Source organism: Oncorhynchus mykiss, chromosome 25 (assembly GCF_013265735.2).
Source record: "Oncorhynchus mykiss isolate Arlee chromosome 25, USDA_OmykA_1.1, whole genome shotgun sequence".
In the NCBI taxonomy this organism is placed as follows: domain Eukaryota; kingdom Metazoa; phylum Chordata; class Actinopteri; order Salmoniformes; family Salmonidae; genus Oncorhynchus; species Oncorhynchus mykiss.
In genome coordinates, this window is record NC_048589.1 from 20,387,381 (window position 1) to 20,411,069 (window position 23,689).

Sequence of the window (23,689 nt, forward strand, 5' to 3'; positions counted from 1 at the left end):
CTTTACCCGGAACTGAGCAGCATCTATATTTATATAATCGAGATAGCTTGGTGGCGACTAACTGTAGCGTACAGCCAGCTACAGTATGTCTAGACTTTTTCTATTACTTACCTTTCCTGTTCTTTTTGATTTTACCTTTTCGATTACGTTCTATCTACCGGTAAATCTTAGAAAATGTTTGCGGGAAGAGATCCACAAAGACGTGCTGGTCACAGGCGAATACGAAGTTAGCGAACAACCAAATGCGAAAAACAATCTCAAGGTAACATAGCTAGCTAGGTCTGAACTAGCTAGCTAGACTGTATCAAATCCTTGGAATCAAGTTGATGTTAGCATTACTATTGGACGTGGAAGCCTCGAATATGTGCATCACTTAGCTACTATCAATACCAATATAAAAAAATGTCTCTGTGCAGGTTTGTTTGCATTAGCTGGCCACCTGACTAGATAGCTAAAGTTATCTAGCTAACCTATACGATGTATGGACTATCGAACCTGTACAGTACAGCTGGCTAAATAAAATGTTGTCATTTTGGTTCAACAGAGTACGGCAAAAGACTTGAATAAAATATCAATATAGTATTAATTATGTAGCTACGAGAGGACCGGTGTATAACATCGAGCACAAAGCCATGCTATCTCCATAGACAAACATTGGCAGTATAATGGCCTTACTGAAGAGCTCAGTGACTAACCTGGAGTGGTGTAAAGCTCGCCACCATTGGACTACGGAGCAGTGGAAACGTGTTCTCTGGAGCTTCAACATCTGGCAGTCCAACGGACAAATCTGGGTTCGGTGGATGCCAGGAGAACCTACCTGCCCGACTGCATCGTGCCAACTGTTAAGTTTAGTGGAGGAGGAGGAATAATGGTCTGGGGTTGTTTTTCATGGTTCGTGCTAGGCCCCTTAGCTCCAGTGAAGGGAAATATTAACGCTACAGCATACAATTACATTCTAGATGATTATTTTCAACCAACAGTTTGAGGAAGGCACTTTCCTGTTGCGGCATGACAATGCCCCTGTGTACAAAGCAAGGTCCACACAGAAATGGTTTGGTTCGGGATCAGTGTGGAAGAACTGACTGGCCTGCACAGAGCCCTGACCTCAACCCCATCGAACACCTTTGGGATGAATTGGAACGCAGACTGCGAGCCAGGCCTAATCGCCCAACATCTGTGCCCGACCTCAGTAATGCTCTTATGACTGAATGGAAGCAAGTCCCCGCAGCATTGTTCCAACATCTAGTGGAAAACCTTCACAGAAGAGGGGAGGCTATTATAGCAGCATATTAATGCCCGTGATTTTGGAATGAGATGTTCGTCGAGCAGGTGTCTACATACTTTTGGTCATGTAGTGTATGTTATAAAAATGAACAAGTAGCTAGCTAGTTTATTTTGATTCATGCATGTCTAGTGTATCTGGGTCAAAAAAGTACCAACAATGTGTTTTAATTATTTTCCATTTCAGATTACAGATTCATCAGGTCACATCTTGTACTCCAAGGAGGATGCTTCAAAGGGGAAGTTTGCCTTTACAACAGAGGACTATGATATGTTTGAGGTTTGCTTCGAAAGCAAATCCCCCCTAGGTGAGTATGTTTAACCATGTCACAGATATATTCTAAACATAGCAATGGGCACGGGTCGTTTAAGTGTAAAGCCAGCAGGGTTCGACCTTAAGGCTTGTCCGCTTTGTACGGGGCAAGTAAAAAAAATAAGTAAAACAACCCAGAATATACAGTGGGGCAAAAAAGTATTTAGTCAGCCACCAATTGTGCAAGTTCTCCCACTTAAAAAGATGAGAGGCCTGTAATTTTCATCATAGGTACGCTTTAACTATGACAGACAAAATGAGAGGAAAAAAATCCAGAAAATCACATTGTAGGATTTTTAATGAATTTATTTGCAAATTATGGTGGAAAATAAGTATTTGGTCACCTACAAACAAGCAAGATTTCTGTCTCTCACAGACCTGTAACTTCTTATTTAAGAGGCTCCTCTGTCCTCCACTCGTTACCTGTATTAATGGCACCTGTTTGAACTTGTTATCAGTATAAAAGACACCTGTCCACAACCTCAAACAGTCACACTCCAAACTCCACTATGGCCAAGACCAAAGAGCTGTCAAAGGACACCAGAAACAAAATTGTAGACCTGCACCAGGCTGGGAAGACTGAATCTGCAATAGGTAAGCAGCTTGGTTTGAAGAAATAAACTGTGGGAGCAATTATTAGGAAATGGAAGACATACAAGACCCCTGATAATCTCCCTCGATCTGGGGCTCCACGCAAGATCTCACCCCATGGGGTCAAAATGATCACAAGAACGGTGAGCAAAAATCCCAGAACCACACGGGGGGGGGCCTAGTGAATTACCTGCAGAGAGCTGGGACCAAAGTAACAAAGCCTACCATCAGTAACCCCCTTATGCTGCCAGTGACTCAAATCCTGCAGTGCCAGACGTGTCCCCCTGCTTAAGCCAGTACATGTCCAGGCCCGTCTGAAGTTTGCTAGAGAGCATTTGGATGATCCAGAAGAAGATTGGGAGAATGTCAGATGAAACCAAAATATAACTTTTTGGTAAAAACTCAACTCTTCGTGTTTGGAGGACAAAGAATGCTGAGTTGCATCCAAAGAACACCATACCTACTGTGAAGCATGGGGGTGGAAACGTCATGCTTTGGGGCTGTTTTTCTGCAAAAGGACCAGGACGACTGATCCGTGTAAAGGAAAGAATGAATGGGGCCATTTATCGTGAGATTTTGAGTGAAAACCTCCTTCGATCAGCAAGGGCAATGAAGATGAAACGTGACTGGGTCTTTCAGCATGACAATGATCACACCGCCCGGGCAACGAAGGAGTGGCTTCTTAAGAAGCATTTCAAGGTCCTGGAGTGGCCTAGCCAGTCTCCAGATCTCAACCCCATAGAAAATCTTTGGAGGGAGTTGAAAGTCCGTGTTGCCCAGCAACAGCCCCAAAACATCACTGCTCTAGAGGAGATCTGCATGGAGGAATGTGCCAAAATACCAGCAACAGTGTGTGAAAACCTTGTGAAGACTTAAAGAAAACGTTTGACCTCTGTCATTGCCAACAAAGGGTATATAACAAAGTATTGAGATAAACTTTTGTTATTGACGAAATACTTATTTCCCACCATAATTTGCAAATAAATTCATAAAAAATCCTACGATGTGATTTTCTGGATTTTATTTTCTCATTTTGTCTGTCATAGTTGAAGTGTACCTATGATGAAAATTACAGGCCTCTCTCATCTTAAGTGGGAGAACTTGCACAATTGGTGGCTGACTAAATACTTTTTTGCCTACTGTGTGTGTGTATGTACAGTGCCTTGCGAAAGTATTCGGCCCCCTTGAACTTTGCGACCTTTTGCCACATTTCAGGCTTCAAACATAAAGATATAAAACTGTATTTTTTTGTGAAGAATCAACAAGTGGGACACAATCATGAAGTGGAACGACATTTATTGGATATTTCAAACTTTTTTAACAAATCAAAAACTGAAAAATTGGGCGTGCAAAATTATCCAATAAATGTCGTTCCACTTCATGATTGTGTCCCACTTGTTGTTGATTCTTCACAAAAAAATACAGTTTTATTTCTTTATGTTTGAAGCCTGAAATGTGGCAAAAGGTCGCAAAGTTCAAGGGGGCCGAATACTTTCGCAAGGCACTGTGTATATATATATATATATATATATATCGTTCAAACGTTTGGGGTCACTTAGAAATGTCCTTGTTTTTGAAAGAAAATAACATTTTCTGTCCATTTTAAAATATCAAATTGATCAGAAATACAGTCGTGGCCAAAAGTTTTGAGAATTACATATTCATTTCCACAAAGTTTGCTGCTTCAGTGTCTAGATATTTTTGTTAGATGTTACTATGGAATATAATTACAAGCATTTCATAAGTGTCAAAGGCTTTTATTAACAATTACATGAAGTTGATGCTAAAAGTAAATATTTGCAGTGTTGTCCCTTTTTCAAGACCTCTGCAATCCGCCCTGGCATGCTGTCAATTAACTTCTGGGCCACATCCTGACTGATGGCAGCCCATTCTTGCATAATCAATGCTTGGAGTTTGTCAGAATTTGTGGGTTTTTGTTTGTCTACCTTCCTATTGAGGATTGACCACAAGTTCTCAATGGGATTAAGGTCTGGGGAGTTTCCTGGCCATGGACTAGAGGTTGACCGATTAATCGGAATGGCCAATTAATTAGGGCCGATTTCAAGTTATCATAACAATCGGCATTTTTGACACCGATTTGGCAGATTTAGATTTTTACACCTTTATTTAATCTTTATTTAACTAGGCAAGTCCGTTAAGAACCAATTCTTATTTTCAATGACGGCCTAAGAACGAACAGTGGGTTAAATGCCTCGTTCAGGGACAGAAAGACAGATTTTCACCTTGTCAGCTCGGGGGATCCAATCTTTCAAACGTACAGTTAACTAGTCCAAAACTATAACCACCTGCCTCTCGTTGCACTCCACGAGGAGACTGCCTGTTACGCGAATGCAGTAAGCCAAGGTAAGTTGCTAGCTAGCATTAAACTTATCTTATAAAAAACAATCAATCAATCATAATCACTAGTTTATCTAGCTTGTCCTGCGTTGCATATAATCTGACTGAGCAAACAAGCATATAAGTATCTGACTGAGCGGTGGTAGGCAGCAACAGGCTCGTAAGCATTCATTCAAACAGTACTTTCGTGCGTTTTGCCAGCAGCTCTTTGTTGTGCGTCAAGCATTGCCCTGTTTATGGCTTCAAGCCAATCAACTCCCGAGATGAGGCTGGTGTAACCGAAGTGAAATGGCAAGCTAGTTAGCGGGGTGCGCGCTAATAGCGTTTCAAACGTCACTCACTCAGACTTGGAGTGGTTGTTCCCCTTGCTCTGCAAGGGCCGCGGCTTTTGTGCTTCGAGGGTGGCTGTTGTCATTGTGTTCCTGGTTCGAGCCCAGGGAGGAGCGAGGAGAGGGACGGAAGCTATACTGTTACACTGGCAATACTAAAGTGCCTATAAGAACATCCAAAGGTTAATGAAATACAAATGGTATAGAGGGAAATAGTCCTATAATTCCTATAATAACTACAACCTAAAACTTCTTACCTGGGAATATTGAAAACTCATGTTAAAAGGAACCACCAGCTTTCATTTGTTCTGAGCAAGGAACTTAAACGTTAGTGCAATATGTGCCATGTAAGAAAGCTTTCTCCAACACTTTGTTTTTGCATTATTTATTGATGTATTATATTACGTTAAAATAAGTGTTAATTCAGTATTGTTGTAATTGTCATTATTACACTTTTTATTTTATTTTTTTAAATCGGCCGATTAATCGGTATCGGCTTTTTTGGTCCTCCAATAATCGGTATCGCCGTTGAAAAATCATAATCGGTCGACCTCTACCATGGACCCCAAATATCAATGTTTTGTTCCCCGAGCCACTTTATCACCTTTGCCTTATGGCAATGTGCTCCATCATGCTGGAAAAGGCATTGTTCGTCAAACTGTTCCTGGATGGTTGGGAGAAGTTGCTCTCGGAAGATGTTGGTACAAATCTTTATTCATGGCTGTGTTCTTAGGCAACATTTTGAGTGAGCCCACTCCCTTGGCTGAGAAGCAACCCCACACATGAATGGTCTCAGGATGCTTTACTGTTGGCATGACACAGGACTGATGGTAGCGCTCACCTTGTCTTTTCCGGACAAACTTTTTTCTGGGTGCGCCAAACAATCGGAAAGGGGATTCATCAGCGAAAATGACTTTACCCCAGTCCTCAGCAGTCCAATCCCTGTACCTTTTGCAGAATATCAGTCTGTCCCTGATGTTTTTCCTGGAGAGAAGTGGCTTCTTTGCTGCCCTTCTTGACACCAGGCCATCCTCCAAAAGTCTTCGCCTCACTGTGCGTGCAGATGCACTCACACCTGCCTGCTGCCATTCCTGAGCAAGGTCTGTACTGGTGGTGCCCCGATCCCACAGCTGAATCAACTTTAGGAGATGGTCCTGGCTCTTGCTGGACTTTCTTGGGCGCCCTGAAGCATTCTTCACAACAATTGAACCGCTCTCCTTGAAGTTCTTGATGATCCGATAAATGGTTGATTTTGCAAAGCAATGATTTTTTTGCAAAGCAATGATGACGGCACGTGTTTCCTTGCAGGTAACCATGGTCAACAGAGGAAGAACAATGGCCACGACTGTACATTGTAATGACTATTGTAGCTGGAAACGGCTGATTTTGAATGGAATATCTACATGGGCATACAGAAGCCCATGATCAGCAACCATCACTCGTGTGTTCCAATGGCACATTGTATTAGCTAATTCCAAGTTTCTCATTTTAAAAGGGTAATTGATCATTAGAAAACTGTTTTGCAATTGTTAGCACAGCTGAAAACTGTTCTGATTTAAAGAAGCAATAAAACTGGCCTTCTTTAGACCAGTTGAGTATCTGGAGCATCAGGATTTGTGGGTACGATTATAGGCTCAAAATGGCCAGAAACAAAGAACTTTCTTCTGAAACTTGTCAGTCTATTCCTGTTTTGAGAAAAGAATGTTATTCCATGTAAGAAACTGAAGATCTCGTACAATGCAGTGACCTACTCCCTTCACAGAACAGCACAAACTGGCTCTAACCAGAATAGAAAGAGTGGGAGGCCCCGGTGCACAACTGAGCAAGAGGACAAGTACATTAGTGTCTAGTTTGAGAAACGGATGCATCACAAGTCCTCAACTGGTAACTTCATTAAATAATACCTACAAAACACCTGTCTCAACGTCAACAGTGAAGAGGCTACTCCGGGATGCTGGCCTTCTAGGCAGAGTTGCAAAGAAAAAGCCATATCTCAGACTGGCCAAAAAAGTCAAATATGGCTTTTTCTTTGCAGAACAATAGCAAGATATAAATATCTAATGAGACATTTCAACAAACATTAGTTGAGCAAAGCATTGTAAGACAGGAATGATTAATGCGAGACCGGGAATAAAAATCCCTTCTTGACGTTGCGAACCAAACATCCAAAAGCTTAACCCTACTAACTGAAATATCATAAGTATTAAGACAAATTAAAGTTATGAAGTGTATTTTTAAAACTATTCCAATAGTGTTTAATGTCCTAAAGTTGCCGCTTTTAAATTGGAATAATTATGAATGTCGTAATCTATGCTATTCTCATTCAGGTGTATTTTTAATGAGAAATATTTTAGGCCACAAGAAGTGAAATTGAGCAAACAATACAATGATGTAAAAATAGAATGAGCTGAGGAAAGTTTATGAAAGAAATTATGCGTAGTTAGCCTTGACCTATTTCCATATTATTCTAGCATTGTGCAATCTACCTACAATGCATATACAGTTGAAGTCGGAAGTTTACATACACCTTAGCCAAATACATTTAAACTCAGTTTTTCACAATTCCTGACATTTAATCCTAGTAAAAATTCCCTGTTTTTAGGTCAGTTAGGATCACCCCTTTTTATTTTAATGTGAAATGTCAATAATAGTATGATTTATTTCATATTTTGCATATTTTTTCATATTTGCAAAAAATGCAAATCAGTTTAATGGACCAGTGGCGTAGGCAAATCTGTTGATGGCAGGGCCAGCCCAAAAAATTCTGGTACACAATTTTGGCACTCATCATGAAAGCTTACCTAATACCTTTCTGTAATTGATCGCAAACAACAAACCATCTCACGTTAGCCTTATTTTAAAATGGATTACATTTATTTTCCCCTCAATCTACACACAATACCCGATAATGACAATGTGAAAACAGGTTTACATTTACAAATGTATTGAAAATAAGATACCTTATTTACATGAATGCACTAATCTTGTAGGCCTATGTAAATTAATTTAACATGCAACTCACAGACCTACAAACTGTAGGCTTATAATTAGGAGACTAGAACAAAATGCCCTGTTATAACAGTAATAATCACAATAGGCATTGATAGCCTGTATAGACTAGAATAGTGCTCACCAATCTTTTCTTAGTCGATCGCTTGAGTCGAAATGCAATTATCTGCTGGGCGCGGGAGATAAAGTGCACCTACAATGTATGTATGATCAATAGTCTAGGTTCCCAAACTGCGGGGGTCCCTTTATATTTAAAAACGACAGTCTGAAGCTAGGCTATATAACACTGGTCAGAGGTCAGGTGTTGTAGCCTATTACTTGCGAGGCACATCGGAATAGAAATGTTAAATAACACGTTTATTTCACTGGACTGATGGTGATGTGTCAGCGGAGGGAGGTAGAGTGCGAGTCGAAGTGTTGAATAACAGCTTTGTAGTGCTGATCATTGTCTCTGAATGTACTGCCACTAAGTCCCTCGATTAGATCAATGCAATCAGTAGGGGGGACTGGAGGCCCTTCATGGGGAAATCACTGATATCAAATAACTTGGCAAATGCTCCAACATCCTCTTCTATACATGGTCTCTTCCATTTTTTTTTATTTTTTACTGTGAGCTTAGTTTGGCCATTTTACTTGTCTTAGCTAGCTAACCGTAGGTAGCCTACACACGGTATCAGTGCGAAGTGATGTGCCAGAACCTGCCCATTGTTTAGAAATTGATGAACTGAATTGAATATAATTAACATTTCATTAGGTTTTCCCCCCAGTAAATAATCAAGCATTACATTGGCCTAAATACAATTGATTTTATGTATAACGTCCTTGAGTGTCCTGAAAGGCATCTGCCAAATAATGTATTATTAAGATCAATATCCCTTTAGTTTTCCCAACCCCTCCCTACTGCTTGCTATGAATTCCATCTGATGGTGTATGCATGTTCAGGCCAGTGCTAGACTGAAATAGGTGCAGGTACTCATTTTGGGTACCGGTATCATTTTATATTTAGGTGCAAGAACTCCTATATATTTTTTGGAGCTAATATTGTATAGGAGGTGCAGGAACTCCAGCAGTTAACCATTTGAGGTGATGGTACTCAATTCCGGTGCGCTCTTTCAAGTAGGCTACTGTGCTTAGGTAAAAAGACGATGTCCAGTTTGGAACAAGTGCTCAATCTGATTTAGCCCACCTAGGCCTACGCCCCTGCTGAGGACAGCAGAGTTGCTCTGCAACCCATGATGATTTACAACCAATCGCAAGACGCACAGCCAGCTCGGCTCGTTGACTGTCACTCGCTCCAGCTGCACGCTTAGGCACACACAGATAGGCCTAGGCCACTACACATCTTTCGTGCCACAGCGTGAAATAGTGGAGACAAATATTTTTGAATATCCTAAGTATATTTTGTCAATGTCACAATTCCTCTCATCCATCCCATAGCATGCGAGCCAAATGTATAGTCTTATTTTTATTTTATTTGCATGGAGACAAGTGGCTAAAAAAGTTCATGTCAAGCCTTGCTTCAAGGGTTAAGAGAATATATGATTAAGCCAAAGTAGACTGGGCAGGATTTAGAAGCAGGGAATAGTCATTTCCTGGAATGTTTGGCCCCTGTACAATAAGTCTTTTCATTTTGGGGTCTAGGTACTGGGAGGGTCACAGACCAGCTGGTCAATTTAGACATGAAGCATGGTGTGGAGGCAAAGAATTATGAAGAGGTAAGTACCAACTGCCCATCAGCCTTTCTCCAGGTGCATCTGGATCAGATTTGGTGTGACCATGAGTCAACATGAAAAAAAATATATATGTATAATGTCAATGATGGTTAAGGTTCCTTTCACAGTCCTCTAAAGTGAACACTGGAGTTTTAAAAAATGAAATAAAAAGCGAAAGAACTCAGTTCTTTGTATTCACACTGCTCTTGCCTTTGAATGAGGACTCAACTCTTTTGCCAGTTTACTTCACCTATTCTATTTTGTGGTCCGAGTTCTCTTTGCATTCACATTGCTATGTTAAGGAACCAAGACCTTTGAACATTTACTCAAATGCACTCTGTAAAAACCCAAACTATAAGCCATTCCATCAGAACGATGTACAGTACCAGTCTCAAGTTTGGACACACCTACTCATTCCAGGATTTGTATTTATTTTTTACTATTTTCTACATTCTAGAATAATGGTGAAGCCATCAAAACTATGAAATAACAAAAGGAATTGTACAGTAACCAGTGTACCAGTGTTAAACAAATCAAAATATATTTAGTCTACAAAGTAGCCACCCTTTGCCTTGACAGCTTTGCACACTCTGGAATGCATTTCAATTAACAGCTGTGCTTTTTCATAAGTGAATTTGTGGGGTATTATACAGAAGATAGCCCTATTTGGTAAAATACCAAGTCCATATTATGGCAAGAGCAGCTCAACCAACAAAGAGAAATGACAGTCCATTACTTTAAGATATGAAGGTCAGTCAATTCTGAAAAAGTGCAGTTGCAAAACCATGAAGTGCTATGAATGAAACTGTCTCATGAGGGCCGCCACAGGAAAGGAAGACCCAGAGTTACCTCTGCTGCAGAAGATAAGTTCATTAGAGTTACCAGCCTCCAGAAATTGCAGCCCAAAGAGTTCATGTAACAGACACATCAACTGTTCAGAGGTGACTGCGTGCATTAGGCCTTCATGGTCAAATTGCTACTAAAGGACACCAATAAGAAGACTTGCTTGGGCCAAGAAACATGAGCAATGGACATTAGACCGGTGGAAATCTGTCCAAATTGTGTCTTTGTGAGACTCATGGAGTCTGGAGGTGGGGTGATGGTGCTTTGCCGGTGACACTGTCAGTGATTTATTTATAATTCAAGCCACACTTAACCAGCATGGCTACCACAGCATTCTGCAACGATACGCCATCTCATCTGGTTTGCGCTTAGTGGGACTATCATTTGTTTGTCAACAGGACAATGACCCAAAACACACCTCCAGGCTGTGTAAGGGCTATTTGACCAAGCGTGATGGAGTGCTGCATCAGATGACCTGGCCTCCACAATCACCTGATGCCAACCCAATTGAGATGGTTTGGGAATAGTTGGGCTGTAGAGTGAAGGAAAATCAGCCAACAAGTGCTCAGCATGTATGGGAAATCATTCAAGACGGTTGGAAAAGCATTCCTTATGAAGCTGGTTGAGAGTGTGCAAAGGGTGACTACTTGGAAGAATCTCAAAATATATTTTGATTACTACACAATTCCATATTTTATCATAACATAACATTTTGATGGCTTCACTATTCTAGAATGTAGAATAGTACAAATGAAAACCCTGGAATGAGTAGGTGTCAACTTCTGATTGGTACTGTACCTACTCACATTTGACGCTAATAGATTGTATTTAGTTAATATTAACTTCTGATTATAATTGTAATTTAACATGTAAGTATTATTGGTAACAGAATAAATAGAACTGCAAATTGTACACCAAGAGCTAGCATTGATTCACTGAATATGTTGTCTTCTCACATTATTCAAGCCCCACTTTCAAATAAACAATTCATGAATCTCTTAGCCTATAGATCTTGTATTGCAAACAAATAATCTGAATATCGTGTCCGTACAAAACTCCACACACATTTTGTAATGTCTGTGCATCCTTGACAATTGCTATTCAATATCCAAAAACAGCATGTTTTCTTTCCCTCCACGAATCTGAACATCTCTCTTTTGTGGCACAAATGTGAGGGGTTATGGCAGGAGAAACAGTGTTGCAGTAGTCTAGTGTATGGTCTGGAAATAATGACAAGTGACCCTGGGGAGCCTTCTGTTCACATTGCCTTAAAGCGAACCAAACCAGACCACCTCTCGAGATGGTCTCAGTTCAGTTCAGGGGCTCTTGAGGGTTCTGAGTTCATTTGGAGTGTTCACACTGCACAAAAATTAAGAACTGCACTACCTTAACAAAAAAATTGTCTGAAAGGGGACCGAGTGTGAATACACCCTAAGACTAACTTTCTCTCAACTACATTTCTGAAAGCATGCTCCCACAGCTCTTTATCCACTCCGCAATACAAGTGTCATACACTAACATTTTCACACCATTTCCTACACTATTAAATGTGACTAAGGACATCCAGTGGTCAATCTGGGCTTTATTCTGTATGGTGCAATGTTTCGGTGGAAGAGAGAATACTCATGTCCATCTGTGACACAGTATGTTCAACTTTAATTCTTCTGCTCTTTTTAGATTGCAAAAGTTGAGAAGCTAAAGCCCCTAGAAGTTGAACTAAGACGCCTCGAAGACTTGTCGGAGTCCATTGTGAATGACTTTGCCTACATGAAGAAGCGTGAAGAGGAAATGAGGGACACAAATGGTAAGTGCTATATGGAAAAAAACAAACGGGTGCAAAGCAACATGCTTTCACTCAACCAGAAAATGTTCAGTGTCTTTCATGTTCTCAATCTTTTTTTCCTGGTCTTGTGAAAATAGTAAAACCTTAGTTTATTTAAACCGACACGTTACTTGGTTAAATAGATTTTCCCTCACATTGCAGAATCCACCAACATACGTGTCTTGTACTTCAGTATCTTCTCCATGTGCTGTCTAATTGGGCTGGCAACGTGGCAGGTCTTCTACCTACGGCGTTTCTTCAAGGCGAAGAAACTGATTGAATAAAGCCATCTACGAAGCGGGGACCATGTTGAGGACGTTTGGGGAAATGGTGTGCAATTTGAGAGAGAAAAAGTTGGGTAGTAGCCCCCCTATACAATTTTAATTTATTTCAGTCTTCTGTCAACTTCAGTTTTTTACTAGCCTCATCTCAGGCACTGTTTTGATTAGAAATACATGGATACATTGGTTTGAGATTTATTCATGCAATATTGCATGAAAATAAACACACATTTTTAGTGAGTGCACAAAGCCTCCCATCACACATTCAGCTATTGTTATGCAAAAATAAAGTGTCCCCAGTATGTCAGGTACATGGTTGTGTTTTTGATTAAGAAGGCTTTCACTCTGGGTGTCTTTCATATAGCTATAAAGACTATACGGCATTAAAAGATTAATAGTAATTACAATAAATGTCTCATTTAATGAGGGAAATCCTGTTTTTAAATGAATCTTTTATCATTTGACAATGTTGGCACACTTATCTATTTCCATAAAGTTCCCAGGCTTTGTACATTCTTCTCAGTTTTCTGAGGTTTGGTCTAGGTGGTTCCTGTGAAAAACAAGAATATTGTTTAGCAAATTCTGATTGTGGAGCAAGACTAATTAGTATTTTGTTAATATCTGTAGTGACATGTTTGAAGTATTGATTTGTAATGTGTTGGACCCCAGGAAGGTTAGCTAATGGGGACCCTAATTACAAATGAAACAGTTCAAGTAAAATTCCACACAAACTATTTTGGTATGTTTCATTACTCCATTGATTATAGTCCTGAAATGTTTTGCATGTCAGCAACCAAGTTGAAGATTAACTTTCAAAATACGGCATACCACCTATTTTAAAAGTTGTCTTAAACTTGATTGCTGACATGCAAAACATTTTGGAAATATATCAACAAATACCCACATTTTTTGTGGGGTGGAGCTTTCCTTTAAGCTGATCCTTAAATCAGTGCATGTCTATAGTGGTACCTCTTGGTCATTCAAGTGAAGGACGTCTACCAGCGGGGCGATGGATGGGCGGCCATGGGCACACTGGAAGGGCAGCTGGCATGAAGATAGAGCGCCTACCAGGCTGCAACACTCCTCCTTACTGAGGCGGTCATTGAATTTGATTGCACCTGTTTGGGCCATGACACTAATGAGAAACGTATACAAAGTACAGTATGACCACTGAATTAGAAAATAACACTCACCATGACATGCAAGGGAGGCGAGGACTTTAAGTACCGTAAGAGGCAATGTCCCTCGCACTCTGCCAGTTGAACGCAGTAACTGAGATGAAAGGAATAACACACAAAATAGATCAATAGAAATGAACTCTCACAAATTATTTGACATTATTCATCCTATTGATTGTTTTTTCAAACAAGACAGCATGGAAAACTATTCTCCTTTTAACTAAAGATTTTGGAAGAGTACACAGACAGCACTCATGCTCACCTCAATCTGCTCTTGAAGGTACTCCTGGAGGGCAGTTGCATGAGGTGGAAATGAATAGGAATGAGGTGATAATTGAATCAATAAGGAAATATTACAGGGTATAATGATTTTGCTGAGGTGGTATAATTCTCACCTCCACTATGGGCTTGATGATGGAACGCCTCCCCCGGCGGAGTTCATTGCTCTCCTTCTCTGTGAAACACATTGGCACCTTCCCCACCAGGACCTGGGGATCTCCTATCTGCGAGAACTGCATCTCCAGACCCAGGCCCCTGAAGGATGGCCGGCAGGACCTATCGAAAGGAACACCCCCTAATCCATTTCATCAGAGCAGAAGCTGTGCCATCACCACTATAAACCCTCACTCCTAATTAAGTGGTTGAGACAATTGTCTCCACTTAACAGCTGGGAAAACCATTCACTACATCTTGCTTGGATGGTCAACAGAGTTCCTCTGACCGCTTGTCTTAGAGGCAGCTAAGCACTGACCTGAGCAGCCTCAGCTCCTCCTCTGTCACGCTGACCTCCAGTGGTGGGGCTACAGTGGATGAGCATAGCCGTCTCTCCCCCGGTGTCTCTGGATCATCCTCGTACGAATCTGCATCATTGCATACATAACAGAATGGGCGGTTACACTTTACACCAATTGCTCGTATTCCTACTTGGTAATGCTGTAATTACTACAGTAACAACACTGTATCAACATGTTGTTACAGAGTATTTCAGCATTGTCTTTGTAACTGCATAGCATCCACTTCAGGGTGGGGTGATCTTACCTGCAACTAGATTCTCAAGACGAACTCTCTCATGCGCAGCGTGTTGATCCACTAACACTAAAAGGTTCCCTGAAATTCAAAAGGTGTGATCACTTAGAAAGAAAAATGGATGACTTAAAACTGGAAAACTGTTTAAACTGACACCATCTCTGTACCATCAGTTTCGCTGCAGGCCACAGGCTCTTGGTCTTGTGTGTTGATAAGACATGCAAGAAACTTCTTATCCACTTGATGAATAACCTAGAAGGTAAGAGAGAAATATTTAGCTAGTGTTAGAAATCACTTCATGATGGGAAATAAAGCCACTGTATCAACACACTATCATGTGAATCAAAGGGTAATGAGATATTTGCCTTCATTGAGTGAATCATGTCCTTGGAGAAGCGGTATGGAAAGAGGATGTTATGGATCTTCACAGCCAGTCCTTCAGCTTGCACACTTGATATGTCCACACCAACCTGGCAAGTCATGGGTTGTTGAAATAAGCAATAATGTTCTTTAAAGGGAAGTCAAGACAACCCACAATTTCTACATGTGAAAATAAAGTTCCTAAATAATGTAATTGTATTTCATTTCTGGACTGAGGCAGGTAGTCTATTTGTACATTCTGGAGTGAAACGAGAGAATTTGGCTTACCATAGGAGGTCGTGCAAACACAGGGTTAGTCCACTCAGAGTACAGGGAGGACAGTGAATTAGAGTCCTGAATGCCATCTTCAATAAAAAATAATAAGATTTCACAAGAATATAAAAAATAGGTTAATAATACACACACATTAGTCTACTGCAGCATTCTGATCTACATTTTTGCCAGAAACCTCCATTGTACCTCTATTGTCAGGCCCTGAACTAAGAACTCTCCCTGATTTGGATTTGGGAAGGAAGGGCAAGACTAGATCCATTTGAAATGGGTAACACCTGTACTCAATCCCTGCAGGGGAAGGAAGGAAAGCCAGGTAGTAAACACTAACACAAGCACTCATAGTCAAACATACATCCTTAAATATACTTTTCATACATAGCTTGCTACTGTCAAACTTGATCCAAACAATATAATGGTCTAAACTTTAAAAGTACGTGTTAGACAGATATGATAAACACATGATAAAAGTTCTTACCTTTTTTGGAGATGACACTGATTGCCATGTTGGTGACATCTGACGTGCAAGACACTTGTGTCTCTTCAGCAGAGGGTGCTTCATATTTACTGAGTCCTGTCACTTTGTTGATGTAGACCAGCTTCCCCACAGTGTCGTCATAGTGATGCAGCCAATCACATGATGCTGTGACATTGTTCGCTTCCTTTTCATCTGGCAGAGGATTTGTACTGCAGCCCGGGATGAAGTCACGATTCCGGCCAGTGTTATTGTGTTGTTCTCCATTATTGATGTCTAGAATAGCATTGTTTTCTACAGTGTCCTGGGGACATATATCCTCATTTGAAGTGGTCTCTGGTGGATGTACAAATGCACTGGTTGCAACCTCTGTCCTTTGGTGTTTTAAATGAGAGAGTTTGGTAGCCAAAGATATTTCACTGCTCCGAGCTGAGAGATATTTGAGTTTGGTGAACATGGAGAGTGTTAACGGGCTTTTGTGGTCTTTCATCAGATCCAGACGTGACTCTGTGACATCCCTTTCTTGATCCGCTTCAAGATAGGGCAAAACAGCCTTGGCATTCATAACCAAGTGTTCGGTCTGGGAAGCTGTGGCATCAATTGCTAAATAATTGCTATTAACGTCGACAGGAACTGGATTGGATTTGGTAAGCTTCCCGTATATTCTTCTGAACCTGTCCAGAGATCCAACCTCTTTATATAAAGCCAGCTTTTGACATGACATGAACGTAGAAATCTTTGAAGGGATGCCAGTGGGAAGGTCCTTACTTTCTTTGTTGTAAACGTGAAGATGGCCTGGGCCCTCCACCATAGGCCATTTTCGTTTTGTTGCAAGTTTCTCTCTAGATTCTAACGCTAGCCCTTTTCTACTCTGGTGGGAGAGACATTTCTGAGAGGGTAAACTGCTATGAATGTATGGATGTGATAGAAAGATGTTTCTGTGTCCACCTGGATTCAGTTCTGTGTCCTGTGGTTGAGGTAGTGTCTGTTTGATAGAGCCCATCTCTGACTGGATTCCCTGAGTGAGAGTACATGGTGCTCTCACAGTGCATCTTGAGAGGGATACATGCTCTCTTGCATTATCCTTCATCTCTGTTCCTTCTTCTATACTCATTTTCAGATTTTCTTCCTTTGTCTTAAAGATAAGACTATGCTGAGATGATTCAGGACAAGAAATAGCAGATTTCAGATGTTCATTGCTTTCATTCTCTTTCGTAACTTCCTTGTAAGACTCTGATGAGTCCATAACTGATGAATCTGTAATTGAATCATACTGTAGACCTTGGTCTGTATCTACTGAGCTTGGTCGACATTGTGGGTTTGTGGTATTATACTCTTGTTCCTGTTCAAAACCCGTAAGGACCTCCTTGTCCCTTAGTTTTCCTACTCTGTCACCCTGCTCTGATTCAACTCCATCACATGTCTGATAAACACTATTCATCTTGTCAGAGCCTTCTATCTGCCGTCGATGAACAAGTTCAGATGCAAGGGTCTTTCCAACATTACATTCCAGGGTAACACCCTCCATGTGTGTTTGGGCACCTTTTCCAATGGAGTCCTTAACTCCGTCTGTGCTAGCTGTTTGGCCACTAAACACATTCTTACAAATGTAGTCCTGGATATCCTCTGGGGAGATTTCACTCACCAAGTTCTCTCTTGTCAGGAATGCTTTCACTGCCTCTTCTATGCAGAACAGAATACTTTCCCAGTCTTTGAATTCAATCAGGGTCTTGGCGGGCTCAAGGCATATGTCATACTCAGAGTAGTGGCACATGATATTGATGACATACATTGCATGTAGCTCAGCTCCTCTTCTCTGCTTTGGGCTCCTAATGGCAGGAGGTGTACCAGGGCTGTCATTCTGCCGACTTGAACTGCCTACTTTGCGTAGGAGAAGGTTCAGCAGCTTGTGGATGCGGGTTTTGAGAAGTAGCCTGTCATTCACATAGAGGAACTGTAAGGTGTTGTTGTAGTGGCCTTCCCGTCCTACATAACCGCTTGCTTCAAACTGTGCATGGGAGTGGTTGATTTCCCCAAGCTTTTGGGCCCTACCTAAACCATGGATCTGAACAAACCTGTAGTAAGTGTTTCGGGCTTTGGAGAGCTGCACCACCATGGTCCCTGTGCAGTCATTCTTCAGTGTGAAAGAGACAGAGGGGTGAATGAGTGAAATGGCCTCCACTCTCTGCCTGATCCGTTCAAACTCCAGCACGCTATCCATCCTGTTTCTCCTCACTGGCATGTTGTGGAAGAAGTTACAAATAACAACAGTCGTCCCTGCAGATGGGCGGGTAGTCTCAGCCTCAAACACGTCCAAGCCTTTACCATCCTTGAAGACTTTCACATGAGTCTTCACAGACATTTTGGTCCTGGATGATATCTCCACCAGCATGGCGAGATTAGCAATGCTGGCAACAGCTTCTCCTCTGAATCCATAGAATTTGAGATTATCTAGGTCCTCTAAAGAACTGCATTTGCTTGTGAAGTATCTGTTTCCGACAGACTCCATATCCTCTATGTCCATCCCTGAGCCATTGTCTATAACCTGCACTTTGAAGGCTTCGATGTCCACCCTCACACCCACGCATGTTGCACTAGCATCAATACTGTTCAGAATAAGCTCTTCAAGACACTGCTGTAATGAAAATATTGCTATTCCAGACCGAAGCTTACCTTGAACTTCTTTTGACAAACACTTAATCATATTTATAACGTTAGACCTTGGTTAATTTCTAAGGACAACAAGGAGCCACTGATGTGTAACATTAGCTAGCTATCCTGTTAACGTTAGCTAGCCAAGATTCAAACTAGTGCTTTCCAACCGACAATTTAGCTAACGTGACAGGTACGGGCAGCGGGTGGGTGTTTTAAATTGATACGACCAACGTCTGCAGTCTCTGTCTGGATTTTAAGTCGTTTGGAAGCCTCGAAATCCTCGATTTTTACTAAACATGTTCATTCCAGCAGCGACTGTTTACATTGTGAAGTCTATGGTAGCTTGCGCCACACCGGTTTCTTACCCTGTTTAAGGAGAAAACACTGCCCCCTGAAGGCATGAAAGACCATGTTCCTAGAGGACTGAATATTTTAGTGTGTGAAGCAAGATCAAACACGCCTTAAATCATCATGCAAGAAATATACAATTAAATTGTGTTAAATATTTTATTTTAGTTGTATTTTAAATATTACACATTAACACACAATTCAGAGTTAAGGCCTAACATACATTGAAATAAGTTTAAATTATTTACAGTACATTTCTAAAGCTTTCCATTTCAAGAACTCTAACAAAACAATCCTCATTTTAAATAACAAGTATATCTCACACGTTAGTTTGGAATGTAATAGTGTATGAAATAAATTCAAGGGCGAACTATTTTGAATGTTGAGTGATCCAAACTCTTGACGTTCTTCTCATTCTTGAACTCTGCTTTGATGATTTGTGACTTGGGGCTCCCAGTGGACTTCAGCCAATCCTGCATCTGTCTCACCTTGTTGCTTGGACCTTGAAGCTGCCCCTGCACAGTTCCTGCCTCTGTGTTCTGCACCCAGCCGACCAAACCTAGCTTTTTCCCCTCTGTCTGAAAAACACCACCAAATATGGCAGAAGGAGAGGTCATCATTACTCAGGAGTACTTCCTTTAAGAGCCACAAGGTATACATATTTTTTATTCCAGCTCAGCACTACAACCCCTGATGTGTCTTGGCCAGGACCTCCAGGCCAGGGCTGCTTACTCCTGCTAGCATGACTGAGTGACAAAGAAATTAAATGAAGCACATCATACAGCTGAAAACATAAATGAGTAGCAATGAAAGTATGCGTATGTCCAATCTACTGACTGACAGTCAGCCTGCTAATTGACCATGTGTTACTAAGCATAGGTATGAAACATGACTTTCAAATGACAAATCATAATAATGGCTTATGTCCTAGTATTGTATTCTTACCTGAGTGTATTTTCGAAAAAATACACCTTGAACTCTCCCAAATATTTCATAATCTACTGAAATCATCTCTTCAGTAGACATCCCAGCTGTCTTAATGAAAAGCAAAAAAATCTATATCAATATTTTTGAAGGGTTCAATTCAACACAAATGCGAGTAGCTACCTAGATAGTTTGGCCAATCTAGCTGTTTTACTTTGTTATACCTATTTATTAGTCTCAGACATCCCAGGCCTAGGGAAGATTGCGGTCTGCCTAGAGACTACCTATTTATTGTAGTTAGCTAGTTGCAGATGTAACTAGGTTACTTACATACAGCTTCACCAAAACAGCATGCTTAGCCATAGCTTTGGTACAGACTCCCTGTGTTGTGTCCCAAAGCTAGTTTAGCCTCCACTTTCATTACTGTAGCTAGCTAACTAGCTTGCTAACCTGTGATCTTCATTTACCCCTTATCAGTGCAATTAGAACAAGCGCATAATATTGTCATTGTTTATATAGCTAGTTTACTAAATCATACCTTAGCTCAGCTTCCTCCAAAATGGTTTGGCAGTTTGGAGATTTTCATTCAGACAGCTATTTTTCGTAACATCCGGTCAATGCTTCCGGATGACAGCACTGCACCAATCAGAAAACGTTAACAAAATACTTTGTTTCTAGGCAACTGATACCAACAAAACAGGTGCTAAGTGTGTGCATGTTGCTACTTCTGTCAACATTTTGGAGATATTCACAACCTAATTTTAAAGAAGATAAGTAGTCATGTCTTGGAGTAGCCATTGCTAAGCTGTAGTGAAATGCTGAAAGAGAATCACAAAGAGAAATCTGCCAATTCAAGAAGGAGAGCAGCTGGTGAGTCAATTCATGTAACGTTTAGCTAGCTAAGTCATATAGTTAGTTAGCTAGCTAGGCCTCATCTTCTCAACAAGTAAAATCAACCCCTAATCAGCTAGTTCTTTGGGGGTATAATTATGCATCGGTTGCAAATGGCTCAGCATCCTCACCCTGACCCTTTTCTTTTATTGGATAAAGAAGTGCTATTGGAAAAACTCCCACCTGTGAAGGACCGCTCAAGAGCTTTGCATCACCCTTTGAAACATCAGACCAGCCTTCGAGAGCAACCTTTTGAGGATCATAGATCAAGGGACAGGACTGCCATGAATGAATGGCAGCAACAGTATTCCCAAGATACATTTCATCAATCCAAATATTCCTCCCAAAGCAGAACACATAACTCAGCAAGGACAAAATATGTTTACCCTGAAGAACCAGGTGATAGTGTGTCTGGGGGGAAAGCAGATGGAGTGGACAAGGCATTTTCACTGGAGCCTGTTTACCATAAAAGAACTCTAATCATAGATAGGTTGAGTAATGACGAGGTAGCTTGTAAACCTAATGAGTTTCAAAGACTCCCTCCGTATTTTCCCTCACCACCACATGATCATTCAGAGTATGATAGAAGAAGTGGCATAATAAGCCATAGAAGGCCGGTTGAGGATCCTTCACCATCATTGGAAGAGAACACAAACAGCAGAAGGGTTGCTGGGTACAAACGATCAAAGGGAGAGCAGCAGAGGCTGGATTATGAGCGGAGGATGGCAAGGAAAATTGAAATGGATAAACTAATACTTCAGGAAAAGCTGTTGAAAACTCAGGAAAAAGTGAGAGAAATGCAGCAGAGGGAGAGAACTGTCTCAGGTGATAACACTAAGAGGGCAGAGAGGCATATTAGGAGACCAGTGGAAAGAGAAAAGGAGTGGATCGAGAGCAAGGTGTCCTCAGCTGAGCAGAGAAGGGAAAAGGAGAGAGTTCACGAGATGGAAAGGAGGGAGAGGTTGATGATGAGGAATAAAAGCCGGGAGGATATTGAGTGGCAGAGAGAGAAAAAAGAAGAGTTAAATAGGGAGAGAAGAGAGAAGAAGAGGGCACTTGCAGAAGAGTGGGAGAGGTTGGAAAGAATGGAAAGGGAAATTGTGAACAAGCCAGAGTGGAGTAGAGACAGGAGGGCTGAGAAGGACCTAGAGCAACAGAGGGAGAAAAATGGAGAGTGGAGCAGGAGGGCTATAGAAAGGGAGAATGAAAAGGATTCAAATTGGGAGAGGGAGAAAATATTTGAGAGGAATAGGTGGGAGAGGGAGAAAGTGAAAGAGAGAGAACGAAATGGGGAGAAGGTTGAGAAGAAAAGAGACTGGGAGAGGGAGTATAAGTGGGAAAGGTCTTCTAGAGAGAGGTATGTTTCAGCTGATGATAAGAGGAAGGAGCGTGACATATTTCATAGAGGGCTGGATCAGGAGGGACAGCTTAAAACTGCACATAGATCAGTGCCAGGGAGCCGCAGTAGCATCAATTGTAGAAAAATATCTCGAGAAGCTTCCCACACATCACCCTCGGTTCACCGCCAGTCAAGTCGGCTACTGCAAATGGAACTCAGCCCAGTGGAGAGTGCTGACAATGCTTGCCTCCAGCTCATCCCTTGCAGGATTTGCCACAGAAAATTTGCTGCAGAGAGACTAGAGAAGCACCTTCAGGTCTGTGAGAGGATGCAGCGCTCCAGCCGCAAAGTCTTTGACTCCTCCAAGTACAGGGCCAAGGGAACTGACCTGGAAGAGTTCATGAAAACCAACTCAAGAACCAAGTCTCCTGAGGTAAGAGTTTTTCCCCAATTTCTTTAACTTGGGGAAATAATGGTATTTTTCTCATTTCTCATGCCATTTCTGAACCCTGGTTAATATGATTTTGGCTTGATTTACAGCTAAAGAAGAGCAACTGGAGGCAGAAACACGAGGCATTCATTCGTAATCTGCGCCAAGCCCATGTTCCAGCAACAGGTGCTTTGCATCCCCAACCACCTATCCAAGACAATGATGATTATGTGACCTGCCCTCACTGTGCCCGCCGATTTGCCCCTGGGCCAGCAGAGCGACATATCCCCAAGTGCCAGAACATCAAGAGTCGCCCTCCACCTCCCCGCCACCGCCGCTGACAAAACCAACTAATTTGCAATGATGTTTATAAAAAAGCATTCAAAACTACATTTTACATTTGAGTCATTTAGCAGAAGCTCGACCTACAATTAGTGCATTCATCTTAAAACAGCTAGGTGGGACAACCACATATCTCAGTTATAATAAGTACATTTTTCCTCAATAAAGTAGCTATCAGCAAAGTCAGTGCTAGTAGGGGGGAAAAAGTCAAGAGCGAATGTTAGTTCACAAAAGGCAATTATTTTGTATATAAAATTGTAAAAAAAAAATTTGGGGGGGTACTATGGGATTATTTAATAAACTTTTGAAGAGGTAGGGTTTCAGATGTTAAATCTAAAACCCTGATGCAATTTGATACCTAAAAGCCTCTGCATTAACTTACATTCTTATAGAGCAAAATGTACAAGTATGGCGTTGTGGTTTAGTATGAGAGTATTTAGTTTAAAATAACATTTGTTCAAAATAACATTTTGAATTGTATAGTTTTTACACATTTTTCACACTGCCTTTGAAGTGGGGGGGAACTAAACTATTTAGATGTCATGTCTAAATTGTAAATACTGTAGCAATACAGTATCAGATACTGCCGAACAAGATTGACAGACTGCAAAAGGGTTCAAAGAAAATGAAAACCAACGAGAACAATTGGTGGATTTTGAAGCACAATAAAAAAAAATACATTTTGCTTTGTCTATAGTGTTTAGTTCATTTCAAAATTCATCTGACCTAAATGGGTCTAAATGTATTTTACATGAAGCATAACACAAAGGTGTCTCTATGAATGGTGGAACGTAAGACCACTGTAACGGTACAGCAACGCCATTTTATAATGTTGCCTAAGCTAAGCTAAACTAAGCTAAGCCATTGGAAGAAAAAAATATTGCAGAAATA

At 41.1% G+C, this 23,689-nt stretch overlaps 4 protein-coding genes across 11 annotated transcripts; 2 read left to right on the forward strand and 2 right to left on the reverse strand.

The window, feature by feature from the left end:
- The first annotated feature begins 52 nt into the window (after positions 1-52).
- Positions 53-12,968, forward strand: tmeda (Transmembrane emp24 domain-containing protein 10). Its single transcript, NM_001160657.2, is given in 5 exon segments — positions 53-262; positions 1,469-1,589; positions 9,523-9,596; positions 12,114-12,240; positions 12,421-12,968. Coding segments are annotated over 5 exon segments (621 nt in total). The 5' UTR covers positions 53-85; the 3' UTR covers positions 12,543-12,968.
- Positions 12,632-18,880, reverse strand: mlh3 (mutL homolog 3 (E. coli)). Of its 4 annotated transcripts, none has more exons than XR_002470828.2 (12): positions 15,873-18,880; positions 15,584-15,685; positions 15,392-15,468; positions 15,109-15,213; positions 14,911-14,995; positions 14,756-14,824; positions 14,469-14,577; positions 14,113-14,272; positions 13,980-14,003; positions 13,767-13,811; positions 13,509-13,657; positions 12,632-13,089 (listed from the first exon to the last, which is right to left on the reverse strand). XR_002470828.2 is itself a non-coding variant. In XM_021584843.2 (12 exons), the coding sequence occupies exons 1-12, from the start codon at positions 18,571-18,573 to the stop codon at positions 13,018-13,020; spliced, it is 3,732 nt and encodes a 1,243-aa protein (XP_021440518.2). In that variant the 5' UTR covers positions 18,574-18,880; the 3' UTR covers positions 12,632-13,017. The 4 variants fall into 4 exon arrangements, 3 of the variants coding, with proteins under 3 accessions (XP_021440518.2, XP_021440517.2, XP_021440519.2); XM_021584843.2 differs by having other exon boundaries at positions 13,733-13,811; XM_021584842.2 differs by having other exon boundaries at positions 13,509-13,811.
- Positions 18,881-19,020: 140 nt separating this feature from the next.
- Positions 19,021-20,426, reverse strand: acyp1 (acylphosphatase 1, erythrocyte (common) type). 4 transcript variants are annotated; one of them, XM_036962917.1, is made up of 3 exons: positions 20,335-20,426; positions 19,818-19,907; positions 19,021-19,450 (listed from the first exon to the last, which is right to left on the reverse strand). In XM_036962917.1, exons 2-3 carry the CDS (start codon positions 19,896-19,898, stop codon positions 19,232-19,234), a joined length of 300 nt encoding a protein of 99 aa, XP_036818812.1. In that variant the 5' UTR covers positions 19,899-19,907; positions 20,335-20,426; the 3' UTR covers positions 19,021-19,231. The 4 variants fall into 4 exon arrangements, with proteins under 4 accessions (XP_036818812.1, XP_036818813.1, XP_036818814.1 ...); XM_036962918.1 differs by having other exon boundaries at positions 19,818-19,903; positions 20,335-20,393; XM_036962919.1 differs by lacking the exon at positions 20,335-20,426 and adding an exon at positions 20,127-20,322 and having other exon boundaries at positions 19,818-19,903.
- A 54-nt stretch (positions 20,427-20,480) lies between these two features.
- Positions 20,481-23,481, forward strand: zc2hc1c (zinc finger, C2HC-type containing 1C). 2 transcript variants are annotated; one of them, XM_021584850.2, is made up of 3 exons: positions 20,481-20,666; positions 20,847-22,459; positions 22,567-23,481. In XM_021584850.2, exons 1-3 carry the CDS (start codon positions 20,612-20,614, stop codon positions 22,795-22,797), a joined length of 1,899 nt encoding a protein of 632 aa, XP_021440525.2. In that variant the 5' UTR covers positions 20,481-20,611; the 3' UTR covers positions 22,798-23,481. The 2 variants fall into 2 exon arrangements, with proteins under 2 accessions (XP_021440525.2, XP_021440524.2); XM_021584849.2 differs by having other exon boundaries at positions 20,481-22,459.
- Positions 23,482-23,689: the final 208 nt, after the last annotated feature.